Raw genomic sequence first — 14,080 nt, 5'->3', positions numbered from 1 at the left:
CATTTCCATTGTGTTTGACTCTTGCTATTCCTATTATTCCAAAGATATGGCAGAGATACTGTAGATTTAAAATCTTCGTTTCCCCTTGTTATTTAATTTAATGAAAAGACACCAGTCATTCTGCCAATATATGTTATTTATTTTACCAATTTATATAAGACATAAGGGAGAGAGAGTGGACCAGCAAAGATCGTCCTTCTGCTTCTCTGTATTTTTCCTCTCTCTGTCCAAACAAAGAACTTACACAGTACATATAGCTGTTCCAGAAACATCTGCTCTCCATCAATCATTGAAATGTATATTCTGCTCCACGGAAAGAAACATAATACACTCAACTTCCCCCCAATGTCCCCCAAACTCTAAAAGTCTTCCACAGTAAATGTAGATTATAAATGATTATGAATGATATATGAAAAGTATAAAAAATGTATATTAAAAAAAGTGTAAATCACATGCATAATACTAATGATTATGATTATTAATAAAAACAATAAAAAACTAAAAACAACATTAAATGATGAGATTGTGAATCTTCAGTCCCTCCTCTGGAACTACGGCCGTCAGTTCCACACCATCATCTCCAGGTGGCCAACCTATTGAAGTGATAGTGTTGAGGAGAAATAGTAGACCAAGACATAGACATAGAAGACAAAAGAATTGAAACAGAAAAGAAAACAAATAACAAACACAAACCCAACCCATGGTATGTCCCCGCATACTATGTGTCATTTAACATCTATGTGTAAGCATTTAAAATGAACCCCAATCATCTAAGAAAAGAAAAACTAAAAAAGTCTTCTGCCCGTGCCTGGACTCATTAATTAATTAACTCGTTAACTAATTAAATCCCCCAGTTCCGAGCCAAAATAAGAAATTAAAATAAACGTTGATGTTAAAGGGTCCTATCCCTTGGGGTTGTAAATCAGTAAGCGGGTGTTCATTGTTTGTGAGGTTGTGTTTTGTAAGTAGTGTAGTGTAAAAAATCTCCTATCTCACTCCGAATTTTCCATTCTCGGCTTTATCCATTTTGTTAATAATAACCAATCTAAAAGGTTTGGTACTTCTCTTTCTTATCACATATATGATAAGTTTTATTACTAACAGAAACACAAAAACTCCTACCATAGTCAAAACTATCCATTCCAACCATGTTAAATTCCCTGGAATTCGAGCTAATTTCCTCTCAGACATCAATTTAGCTACTCCATTCGCTACGATAACATGACCCATTGCTTGAATTCCCTCCTCTTGAGCTGCCTTAACGCTTGCTTTAACTCTCTTAACCATTTCAAAGAGTTCATAATTCCTCTCTTCCACCAAATCATTTTTCCACCACTGTGGATCTAACTGCAACAATTGTACATGTGGAACATGAATTCCACCCAATTGAAGAGGATAGAGAATCTCAACGCAAAATGGATCAGAAGGAATTGGACATAGCTTTCCTCCGTATATCATATTTTCATTTATTCCGTCATGTAATATACACCACTGTGCTTCTGACACCTGCCATGCACCTGTGGCTTGATCTAAAGGAACTACTTCCCAAACTGCAGATCCATTAAGAGACAGACTAAACATTGTAGAACATGAGCAAATTACCCACTCATGTTCCTCAATACAACAGTCTGTAGTAGAAATCATTGGTGTTTCACCTTCAGCCCAATATCCATTCCTTCCCAATCTAATTACTGAATTTCCTTGTCTAACCCCCATTGATTGGAATCGTCTAACTGTCATAATATTGCGTTTCCCATATTGAGGCCAGACCATAATCAAAGGTAATGTTCCAGAACCTGACAACAAATCTTCATTGATTGCGATTTTAACTAATGGAGCATGTTTAGCAGAAGTCAAATTAAGTTGTTCTCCAAAAACCAATAACAAAGATCCCGCTATTCGCTCAGGAACTTGACCCATTCGAATAACCTGAATATCCTCTACCATTTGATCCTTCAAATTCTGAGCCAAAAATAAACACGCTGCACGATGTGTCTCAAAATTAGACGATTTCACTAATGCATCTGCCAATTCCCTCGCTGCGTCATTAAGATGCTGACCCGCTGCTATAATATGTAGAGAACCTTGAAGAGTCTCAGTAAGTCCTTTGCCAGTCATTGTTCCCACCCACTGAGAGTACTCACTTACTTGGTTCAGCTGAGCAGTATTACTAATTGAATTGACAGAGCCAAATACCCCCGCTATGTCTCCCCATATACTTCGAGATTTACGATTTCGACTTCCAAGAGGATCCTTAGAGGTATAATATTTAATTTCTTTTTCCAACCAGCTCCTAATTTTTGTGAAATTTCCACAATAGGACTGATCATAAACAGTAAGAAGAGACATCAAGTTATAATTAATGCGTTGTCACACCATATGAGCTTCGTTTATCAAGGTTTTGGTTTCCTTTGCTAACAATATACCATGAGCTGGTGCAATAGTTGTACTTGGGCATGTTTTAGCTTTGTTTGTCTTTCCCGCAGAAAGATAAAAACACCGTCCAATTTCCCCAGTTTCTAATTCAGTCTCACAATATTCATTCGCATCTTCCGAATGCCAAACTCGTATGTAATTTCCCTTGAATCTAGTTGTCCTGGAGGTAGCATCCCATAGAAACCCCTCGCATGGTAACACTATGGGATAGATACAGCCTAGGGCTAATGAATCCCATATTGTAAGCATGTGGGTACGATTCAAAATGAAATTAATTTCCACATCAGTAGATGTTATGAGGTTTAACCCCACAATTTCACATTGTTCTTTTGAACAAATTTCTCGTCTTTGAGCACTACCGGTATACCCCCCATCTTTCACCGGCCAAATTACTCTGCTTTTGTAACATTGGTGGTGAAAGTTACATCCACCGTAGATGCCCACTCGATATTTAGCAAGGTCTTTATCATTACGTGGCACCCAATCCCATAATCCCCATCTGGAAATAAAGGGTAGAGTAAAACGTTGGCCAGATTTCAGGGTTGCATTCCGAGTAATTTCTTGAACTCGAGGAGTCCATAAAGCTTGGCTTCCTTGGTAAATGCCAAGTAAAATTAAAAACAAGCATACCATTGTCGTTGTGTATCGAGAATAACTTGCGACCATCTCTAATCAATGTCAATGGAATTGATTCCTGAAATGGAAGCAGAAAAATAATTAATCATCACTCCTTTTTCCCAAAGTTAATGAGTGAACAGTGCTCAATCTCAGGTCCTAAGCCTTCATCATTTTGTTCATTCACTAAGCAAGGTTTAACTTGTGACCAATGATACCATCTATCTGTTCCTACACCCTTCCCTTTTAGGCAGACACTTGTATCTGTTGTTAAGAGTACCTCATATGGCCCCTCCCACCTAGGTTCTAAACCTTTCCTGGGAATACGTTTGACCATAACAAAACTGCCTAACTCAGGAATGTGTGGAATGTCAGTAGTGGTATGTTTTTCATCCCATTGCTGTTGAGCTTCTCGCACTTTCTTATTATTGTCTTTGATTGCTTTGTCCAGCATTGCAAGATAGCATCGCAGCTTCTCTTGGAACAAAGTAGAGTCTCCTCCTGTTCCCGCAGGCGGCGGAGCATCAGGAGGCAGAACCATTGCTCTTCCAGTCATCAGTTCAAAAGGAGTCAGTCCCGTTACTCTGTTCGGGGTTGCTCTCAGATTCCACAAAATTGCGGGTAACAACTTATGCCATCCTTGGCCAGTTTGCAGAATGGCCTTGGTAAGAGCGGTTTTCAACGATCTGTTCATCCGTTCCACTAGGCCTGAAGACTCAGGTCTATATGGGATGTGAAACTTCTGTTTAATCCCCATCAACTTCATTGCTTCCTTCATCAGTTTTCCAGTGAAGTGAGTTCCATTGTCAGAATCAAGTTCATATGGAAGACCCCAGCGAGGAAAGACTTGTTCAACCATCACTCGTGCGGCTGCTTCAGCAGTGCAGGTTTTTGTTGGGAATGCTTCCACCCATCTAGTAAATCTGTCCATGATTACTAGAATGTATTGGTACCCTCCACTGGGTGACAAAGGTCCTGTGAAATCGATTTGGAGATGTGTCCATGGACCTGTTGGTCTGGGTGCATGTGACATCCGCACCTTTACAGATTTTCCAACATTTGCTTTCAGACAGATCAAGCATCTTCTACAGTAATCATCAATGTCTCTCATCATTCGTGGCCACCACCACGTCTCGCTGATTTGAGCTTTCATTGCTTTTGCTCCAGCATGTACTTTTCCATGATACAGCTGCATTAGTTCCCTTCTTGTTCCGATAGGCATCACCACTTGTCCTGTTGGAATTCTCCAGATAGCTTGATCATCCTCTTTCGCTCCCGCTTTTATCCATTGTTCTTTCTCTTCATCTGTCTCAGTTTGATATGACAGAAGGCGGAGCTCAGGATTATCTTCGGTGTTTTCCTTTACCAAGGTAACAGGAGTAAGAGGAAGTAGTGCTGCTTCTCTGGCCGCTGCATCTGCTGCCGTGTTTCCTTGACTTTCTTTGGACTTGTCAGATTGATGTGATTTTACTTTGATCACGGCTGCTTCTCTGGGTAGGTGACATGCTGCAATCAAACGACGAATTATGGAAGCATGTTGTATTTCGCTCCCATTGCTGGTGATAAGTCCACGTTTTTTCCACAGGGCAAGGTAGTCATGGACCACTCCAAAAGCATAACGACTATCTGTGTAGATGTTGACTCGTTGTCCTTCCGATAATTCGAAAGCTTCTGCAAGTGCTATGAGCTCAGCTACTTGTGCTGAAAAATGCCCAGAAAGAGCTCCTTTCTTCACGACATTTCCATCAGCTTCCACTACAGCCCATCCAGTATGTCGTTTTCCATCAACATAGTAACTGGATCCATCGACCCATAACTCCTTGTCTGGATTTTCAAGAGGTGTTGGACTAACAGGACCAAGACTTTCTTCTTCTACTTGTTTTTCACACTCATGTGGTGTTCCCTCGTGTGGTTCGATCATCATCGTTGCAGGGTTAAGGGATGTGTCTCTGATGATTTCCACTCTCAAATCCTTGTTCAACAAAGTTGCTTCCCATTTTGCTCTCCTTGCATCAGTAATGGTCTTGATGTTTGTGTTGTTCAGCAACGTCACTATACTGTGTGGAGTATGCAATATGATTGTTTGTGCTCCTATCAAATTTTCCACAGCATCCACTGCCCATGTGGCACCATCGAGAGCTTGTATACATCGTGGTTGACCAATCATTGTAACAGGAATCTTTGTGGAAAAGTATCCAACTGGTTTGTATCGATCACCTGGTTTTTGACACAGTACTGCTGAGTACGTCTCATCTCCCACCCTGGTCCACAAATGAAATGGCAATCGTCCATCAGGAAGTCCCAAGGCTGGGGCTGAAGTCAGTTTTTCTTTCATTGAAGTAAATGCTTCCTCAGCTTCCGGTGTCCAGTTTATCTGTTCCATTCCAGGCTTTCCTCCCTTGTACAAGTCAATGAGGGGGCTGGTGATGCTGGCAAAATCAGGAATATACTGACGACAATAGTTGAAAAGTCCCATCACTTTCCTCATTCCTGTAACTGTTAGAGGTTTTGGAAGTTGCCGTAATGCCTCCACACGCTCTGTTGTCAGTCTCCTTCCCTCGACAGATATTTCTTGGCCCAAGTAGATAACCTTGGTTTTGGCCAGCTGTGCTTTGTCGGGGTTGACTTTGAATCCTCCTTTCTTAAGGGCTTGTAGGACAATATTCAGAGCAAATATGTGGCTGTTTTCATCTGGGCTTGCAATTAACAAGTCATCCACGTATTGGAGGCAAACACTTCCTGAACTCTCAATTTCAGCTTTTTGCTCAGTTAAGAACTGATCCAAAGTTCTGTGAAATACCACAGGAGAAATATTAAGTCCTTGTGGGAGTCTGTTCCAGACATACTGTTTTGCACCCACTGTGAAGGCAAGTTTCTCTTGAGATTTTTCGTCAATAGGTATAGACCAGAAAGCAGACAGTACATCTAGTACTGTGAAAATCCTTGCATTTCCTGGAATATCATTCAGAATGGTGGCAGGATTGGCCACAATAGGATGCGGTTTTGGTGTTACACTGTTGAGTCTTGTGTAATCAATGGTTAATCTCCATGAGTTATCCGATTTCTTGACAGGCCAGACAGGACTATTAGTAGTTGATGAAGTTTGTCTGATGATCCCTTCAGCTTCCAAGTCTGCCACTATCTCTTCCACGGCTCGTCTTGCTTCAGGTCGGATAGGGTATTGTTTATGAGGGGCATGTGTCGGCCCTTCAATAACAACAGGGTCAATGTTGGCTTTGCCACAATCAAATTTGTGTTTAGCCCAAACTTCTGGATGTAAACTGCACAGAAGACCCCACACACCGTCTTTGGTCCAGTCTCTGATAATTGGTTTTGCTGCACCAACTGAACTCAAATTACATGTGCGATCTTCGTGTGGTATTATCCCAGCTGTTGTAGCGATTTGACGACTGTCAGTGAAGATGATCATGTTCAACAATGGAAGTATGTCCATGCCAATGAGGCTTCCTTGTGAATTCGGTCCCACCCAGAAAGATGTCCATACGACTTCATCTTCATGTATTTGTAGTGGAACTTGGATACTTTTACGAAATGTTGTGATACCTCCTCCAACTCCTTCAACTTCCATAGCTTCATCTGTTGTAGGTAGGTTCAGATCTGTTATTGAAATTGAGGCTCCTGTGTCAACCAGGATATCACATGGGTGGCCCCCTATTAATGCATTGATGAAAAGGCGATTGTCTCTTTTCTTACTAATACAGGGGGCCGCTGATTCCTATTGCGGACGCATAATCCCCTCTATGAGTTGACGGACTTGTGCGTCCGTCCATGTCTTCCCTTGAGAGGTTTCATCATGATTTTTCGCAGTGACTTGTTTAAATGATGGACCTTGACCTTCTGCTCCACCACCTTTAGCCCAGCAGTCTTTTCTTGAGTGGCCACGCTTTCCACAATTGCCACAAACAACAATCTTATTCTTTGTATCCATGTTGTATTGAGCTGTTGCCACTCCTTTTCGATTTGTCTTGTTTCCTTCTTCCTTGTTTGATCTCATCGCCATCTCTAGACGGCCAGCCCATTGCATAATTTGGTCATATGTTTCGCCTGGATTGACTCCAAGTGATAACGCTTGTTGGTATTTAGAGCTAAAGCCATCCACAAGTGTGTCAGTGAATTGTACATCATCTCTGTCAGGTTGTTTCTTAGCGCAGAGAGCCCATCTCTCATAAGTGTTCCACTTACGCAGAGCATATTCGTCTGGAGATTCATCATCCTTTTGCTTAATCAATGTCACTGAAGTGAATGGAATTTTACCGCTTCCCAAGATTTCTTGGATTTCCTTTCGGAATACATCTAATGTTTGCCAAAGACCCAGGGGTCGTCCTTGGCCATCAACCCACAAGTCTACCCATTGGGCTGTTGTTATCGACGCTGGCAGGCGTTCCCATCGGTCTCTTGGGATTTTAGCTTTCACAATGGTGTGAATGTCTCTTAGTGTCATTTGATGTGCTTCAACCAGGGAGTCTAATTCTCGCCAAAACTCTGTGTTTGGATCTTGTCTCTTCAGAGGAGGCAAGGCTGAGAGAATGGCTTGTCGTTCTCCCGGAGTAAATGGTCTTTCTTCGGTCATCATCTCAGGTTGCGACTCTTCCCTTTTAATCACAGGTGAAGAAAACTCAGGACCGATTTTGTCAATTGTAATCATGTCATCATCTCTTGTCTCATCACCCCAGTCAGATCCATAATTATGAGCTGGTGTACATCTCATCATGTCTCTGCTTGGCTGGGCTGATTTAGATCTTGTTATTATTGGAGCTGCTTGTGCAGATGCAATATACATTTTGTCAACTGGACCTCCGTTTGATCTTGAAGCTTGAGGCTGCGTCAGAGGTTTAGATGAACTTGTATATTGTTCAGGCAAAGGTGGATAAATTGGTTTGTAAGGTGGAGGCGTTACTGTTGTCGCGGATTTCACTGGTGCTTGTGAATATTTCCTTTCAGCTTCAGTTATTATATTTGTCCAATCTGGATCAAATAAATCATCACTGGTTGTGTTTTCCTTCTCTGGACATGTGATGGACATGATTTTGTTTAATTTGTGGTATGCTTCAAGCTGAGGCTTCATAACTTCAACAAGCGGTACCGGACCTCCATGTAAGTCGCAACAAATTCCACCTTGTTTCACAATCCAATTAGCTGCTAAAATTGGAAATGCTTTTGATTTTATCTTGTCTTTTTGGGACTCGAACCAGCTTAACTGCTCATTCATAGATGCATTAATGTCCAGTCCTTTTTTCAAAAGTTTAGTTAGTTTCTTGTTCTTCTTCTTTTCAAGGTACCATTCAGCTATTGTGCTGCTGGTACAGACACTTGCTGCCATCTTCAAGTGTTTCAAAGTTTCTGCTCAGAACAGCAGGAATGTATGTGTGCCTATATGTGTGTGAATTAAACGGTATGTGCGTCTATGTTCAGAAACTGCAGCCTATGTGATGCGTATGTGTGTGTGCTCAGAGCTGCAGGCTGTCTGTGTATGTATGTGTGTGTGTGTGTGTGTGTGTGCTCAGAGCTGCAGCCTATGTGTGTGTGGAAGTATGTGTGTATGGGGCTCCCTGCTTCTCTCCCTTTCCAACTGGATGTGTGTGTGTGAAGGTACAGGGCAATTCTGAAGGGAGGGGCTGCTTCACTCTCTTTCTCCCTCACTCACAGAACAAAAGAAAAAATTAAAGAAAAGTTAACTCTAATGCTTTTCAGTATTTTAGTTTTCTTTTTAAAACTCAAAAAGTTTTAAAAGGTTCCTTTTTCCCTTTCTTTTTAAATACTTTGGATTTTATCTCAGATTAATTTCTTTGGTATTTAATTTTTTATTAAAGTTAACTCGGATCAGTCTCCTCAAATATTTGAACAGCTTTACGGTCAGGTTCAGAATGCCCACGATCCTAGCTAGTTACAAGGGCGCCTTTTATACTTGTATAACTCTAGCGTGTTACAATGTTTTAGGGATTACTCTGCCATCATTTTTAAAACAGTCCCGCCACATTTAACCGCTTTGGTCAATCAAGTATCGCTCGTGTTAAACTTCCCTCGTCTCCTTCTGAGAACGAATCTTCGGTGTGCTGGATGTTTTAGGGATTACTCTGCCTTCTTTTAAACAGTCCCGCCACTATCCAACCACGTCGCAGTTATAACCAAGCAAATTTTACTAGCTTAACCGTTTTACAGCTAATTCCAAATTTCTGACTAGATGGTCTTTTTTCTAAAAAAGATCCACCTCTATCCCAGCATTTCAAATATTGTTTGAGGTTTACTTTTCAGAGAACCTAAATAAGCCTAATTCAGTTTGATTATTTAATTTGATTAATTTTTATATAATTTTTCCTTATGTCCCATATTCATTGGCAAAACAACTGGTACTTAAAATAACACAGTTCTTTTCAGCATTTCAGTCACTGTCTCTAATCATCAGGCAGACTTAAAACTTTGAGAAAGGAAAAAAAGTCTTACCTGAAATGATTGAGACGAATGCCTGGGTATGCTATCCTTTTCGTGTGACGCCAAAAATGTAGATTTAAAATCTTCGTTTCCCCTTGTTATTTAATTTAATGAAAAGACACCAGTCATTCTGCCAATATATGTTATTTATTTTACCAATTTATATAAGACATAAGGGAGAGAGAGTGGACCAGCAAAGATCGTCCTTCTGCTTCTCTGTATTTTTCCTCTCTCTGTCCAAACAAAGAACTTACACAGTACATATAGCTGTTCCAGAAACATCTGCTCTCCATCAATCATTGAAATGTATATTCTGCTCCACGGAAAGAAACATAATACACTCAACTTCCCCCCAAGGTCCCCCAAACTCTAAAAGTCTTCCACAGTAAATGTAGATTATAAATGATTATGAATGATATATGAAAAGTATAAAAAATGTATATTAAAAAAAGTGTAAATCACATGCATAATACTAATGATTATGATTATTAATAAAAACAATAAAAAACTAAAAACAACATTAAATGATGAGATTGTGAATCTTCAATACTAAGAGTAGTATACAAGTATTACATATTCTGAATTCAGCCCATCTCTTTCTTGACTCAGTTTTTGATTGGACTTTTAAATGTTTAGACATTTTTACATTTAAGTTCTGTCAGGACCACTATCATCAAATATGATTGACAGTTAGTATACAGTTAGGATTGGTGGTATATTTCTGCGCATCAGTGCAGCCTAGCATGGATAAGAGCAGGGAGAGCAGCAATAACCCTCCTTAGGGTATAAACAGAACCAACATGAATGTATTGCAGATATCATTAATTTGAGATATAAAAGTACATAATTCGAGAATTTATTCTGCTTCAAAGTCCACTCAGAAGGCCAAATCCTGACTGGACAAGAGGAGGACCTGGGGATGGAGGAGGGTAATACGCTCTTTAGAAACACAATAGGTGTGTTCGACATCGGCTGCGGCTGGATGTAACCGATCGGCTTGATTCGGCGCAGGCGGGGAGGAGCTGTAAACGGAGACTTGAAGTCGGACACTTTCTGGTTCCCGTATAATGATGCTAACTTTGCATACTTTACCACAGCTGAAGTGAAATAACGACAAGTGACTGTTAAAAAAAATGTATTTGTCATTGAATCATTCATTCAAGATATTCGTAAAATGCTGATTCATCCAGGAATGAAACAAGTATTTATGACTGAGTCGTTGGCTGATTCCATTTATATTAGGTAAAAAACAGTTCCATATGACAAAAGAATTATGTCCGAATTCACAGTACTCATAAAAGAGTAGGCAACAAGTACCCAAATGACCTATTAGTCCGGCGAGATTCTGAAGTGGGTATACGATGGACACTTTACTATCCCATGAGGACACAGGAGGGGATTAGTAAATGGCACAGATGCAACACAACTGACCCCAGGTCACATGATAATGACATTCGCCATGAAGTAGGCCTATAGTCTGGATTTCATTCATACAAACTCATACTATACGAGCCCGTTCTCATCCCAAAGCGCCATATAGGACGCTTTTGCAAAAGCGTAAATATCCAACGCACATGTCACCCTTTAACGTCAAATGACACTCAGATATATTTGGGCAGAAGGCACCCCCTAGTGGTCTAACCCTTACCCTACACCATACCTAAACTTAACCATAACCGAAGCGCCTCATTAGACGTTTAAAGGGTGCCATGTGCGTTGGATATTTACGCTTTTGCAAAAGCGTTGTATATGGCGCTTTGGGATGAGAATGCGTTGACTTTAACGTCTTTAACGTAACGGCACCCTTTAACGTCTAATGAGACGCTTCGGTTATGGTTAAGTTTAGGTATGGTGTAGGGTAAGGGTTAGACCACTAGGGGGCGCCTTCTGCCCAAATATATCTGCGTGTCATTTGACGTTAAAGGGTGCCATGTGCGTTGGATATTTACGCTTTTGCAAAAGCGTTGTATATGGCGCTTTGGGATGAGAATGCGTTGACTATACATGCACATCATTTTTTTTAACAGTCGCAGTTATTGATGAGCTATTAATGAGTACCTATTCAACAGAGTATATTGCATAACAAGCCATTAAATAATTGAATCAAACCATGTTTTTTTTTTTTTTTTAATAAATCAGATAAATGAAAGATTTTGTAAATCAGAAAAATTAACATTTTGTCAGGACCTCTAGTAAATTGCATGTTGGGAATTGCATGGGAGATTCGTGATCTCTGTTTGAAAAAAAAAAAAAAGTGATTTTCAATTTATCCAGAATCGTGCTATAGAACGATTTGTAAAACGATATCTTTATCGTTATCATTATAGTCGTTCTTGGTGTGATTGGGCCTTAAATGCTTTCAACAGACTGCATGTTCCTAACACAGGCTGAGTTGATCCCACACTTGTGTGTATATTTGAAACACACAGCTGTGTTGTCAGACTTGAAATGTGTTTCTGGGCCAGTGCTGGTGTTTCAGCTCATATAGGCTGTAGCTGTAATTTGCCAGGCATAATCAATAGTCTGTCAGTATACAGCGGCCTCTCGCCATGTACCGCTGTTATTTCAGAGGGGAAATGACATGCTGCATGTTTCTAATGCAATACTGTTGTGTGACAGTCATGTCAGCATAGCCTGGTCTGGCTGTGGGCCTCAATGAGATTACTAAAGCACGATTGAATTTCCTCTCCAGTATTGGAGAAGGAACCCAGGAGAGATACAAGCCAGCGTGTGGGAGCGAGAGAGGAAGAGGGAGAGGGAGAGAGAGACAGATGACCGTAGTGGATGCTCTTCAAGTGTTATCAGGTGCAGGACATCCAATGCCAAATCAGTCTGATGGGATGCAGATGAGGAGATGAACTGGAAAAGAGCGAGGCAGGTGGGACGGCCTCTCTATTGATAACTGTAGAACTGGATACAGCAGGGTTGGTCTGCAAGCCCCCTGTCTGATGACTGTCTCTTTGTCTACACCATCTGTTTCAGCAACACATTCTCATCCCAAAAAGTCATATAACTGACGTTTTGGGACGTCTTTTGACCATACGTCAATATTCGCCTTTTTAGGGCCCCCTTAAACGTCGCTAGATGGCGATCCCGGGCCGTCATACAACTGACGCTTTACCTTTAACGTCAGTTAGGTGACGGGTTAGGTTTAGGGTTAGGTTTAGGTCTGGGGTAGAGTTAGGATCCCATAACCTAATCTACCGACGTTTAAGGGGGACCTAAAAAGGCGAATATTGACGTATGGTCAAAAGACGTCCCAAAACGACAGTTATACGACTTTTTGGGGTGAGACTGCGCTGGTTTCAGCACACCTTAGAGAGAGATGGACATTCAGCCCATAAGTAAGAAGCACATCGCTGCTTAGATTCACTCTATAAGCCCAAACACTCTAAAAGCCTGTTCACATCAAGAACGATAGAAAAAAAAAAAAAAAAAAACCTATAAGTATAATATGTAAGTAAACTACACATCCATTAAGATATTTAGGCTACTGTCACATCGCTTGAGACTTACTGATATGTAGATATTATAAATAAACTTTATTTGGAGTACTTCTTTATTGCACATTTCTTAATATTAAGCCTAAAATGTGTTGTAATATCACTTTTTTTATTATTATTAAACCTTTATTTAACCAGGATGAGACGCATTGAGATTTAAAATCTCTTTTTCAAGAGTGTCCTGGCCAAAACAGGTAGCAGTACTATATCACATATAGGTCAAATATGCAAAAACACTAGAAACATAAAACAACTGACACAGCAAATCTTTCAAAGTCAACCACAATCCTAAAAACACATCTGCAGCCAGATGTGGCTGCCTCCATGTCAATCAACAACCTCGTAAAAGCAACCAATGAGACGAGCTCAATAAGTTTCATGGATTTCTGTAAATTGTTCCAAGCAGAAGGAGCCGCAAACTTTAAAAGCCTTTTTTCCTAGCTCAGTTCTAACCTTTTGGACAGATAGCAGGAAAAGATCCTGGGAGCGAAGATTATAAGTCCTGGTACTATTTATACTGATATAGGTCAAAAGGTACGATGGGAGGAGACCTAAAATAGCCTTGTGGATGAAGATAAACCAGTGTTGACAACACATTCTCACCCCAAGGCGTCACCTTTGACCATGCTTCAATATTTGACGTTTTAGGCGCCCTTTAGCGTCACTTACATGACGCGATCCTACGGCGTCATCTAACTGACACTAAAGGAAAGCGTCAGTAGAGGACGCGGTTAGGTTTAGGTGTGGGGTGGGGGTAGGGTACACGCGATCCTAGGGCGTCATCTAAACGACGCTAAAGGGCGCCTAAAGCGTCAGATATTGAAGCATGGTCAAATGCTTCCCAAAGTCTCCTTGTAGATTGACAGTGGAGGCCATCCAACATGTTCATACAGTTCACAATTCATACTTTGCAGTCACATGACTACCATGGATGCCTGGCGGGCAAACCATGGATGCCTGCAGCTAGCTTGCTATCAAGTCTGTTAGCGAGCTAGCTGCATAACTATGGACTAGGATTAACTCCAAGGTGAAGGTAGTTAAATTGTGTAAAGCCGACAAGATTTTTTTTAGATAAT

General features: G+C 40.7%; 2 protein-coding genes across 2 annotated transcripts in view; one reads left to right on the top strand and one right to left on the bottom strand.

The window, feature by feature from the left end:
* ephb1 (EPH receptor B1) overlaps positions 1-14,080 on the top strand; it is a 306,795-nt gene that overhangs the window by 16,439 nt on the left and 276,276 nt on the right. The gene's annotated exons all lie outside the window — the stretch shown is intronic.
* On the bottom strand, positions 434-6,640 carry LOC120488913 (uncharacterized). The gene is made up of 2 exons (XM_089131062.1): positions 2,621-6,640; positions 434-2,587 (listed from the first exon to the last, which is right to left on the bottom strand). Exon 1 carries the CDS (start codon positions 6,638-6,640, stop codon positions 3,161-3,163), a length of 3,480 nt encoding a protein of 1,159 aa, XP_088987188.1. The 3' UTR covers positions 434-2,587; positions 2,621-3,160.

This window comes from Pimephales promelas, chromosome 5 (genome assembly GCF_988280905.1).
Source record: "Pimephales promelas chromosome 5, fPimPro1.hap1.1, whole genome shotgun sequence".
NCBI lineage: Eukaryota > Metazoa > Chordata > Actinopteri > Cypriniformes > Leuciscidae > Pimephales > Pimephales promelas.
Note: the sequence above shows the minus strand (reverse complement) of the source record. Positions and strands in the feature narration are given on the sequence as shown.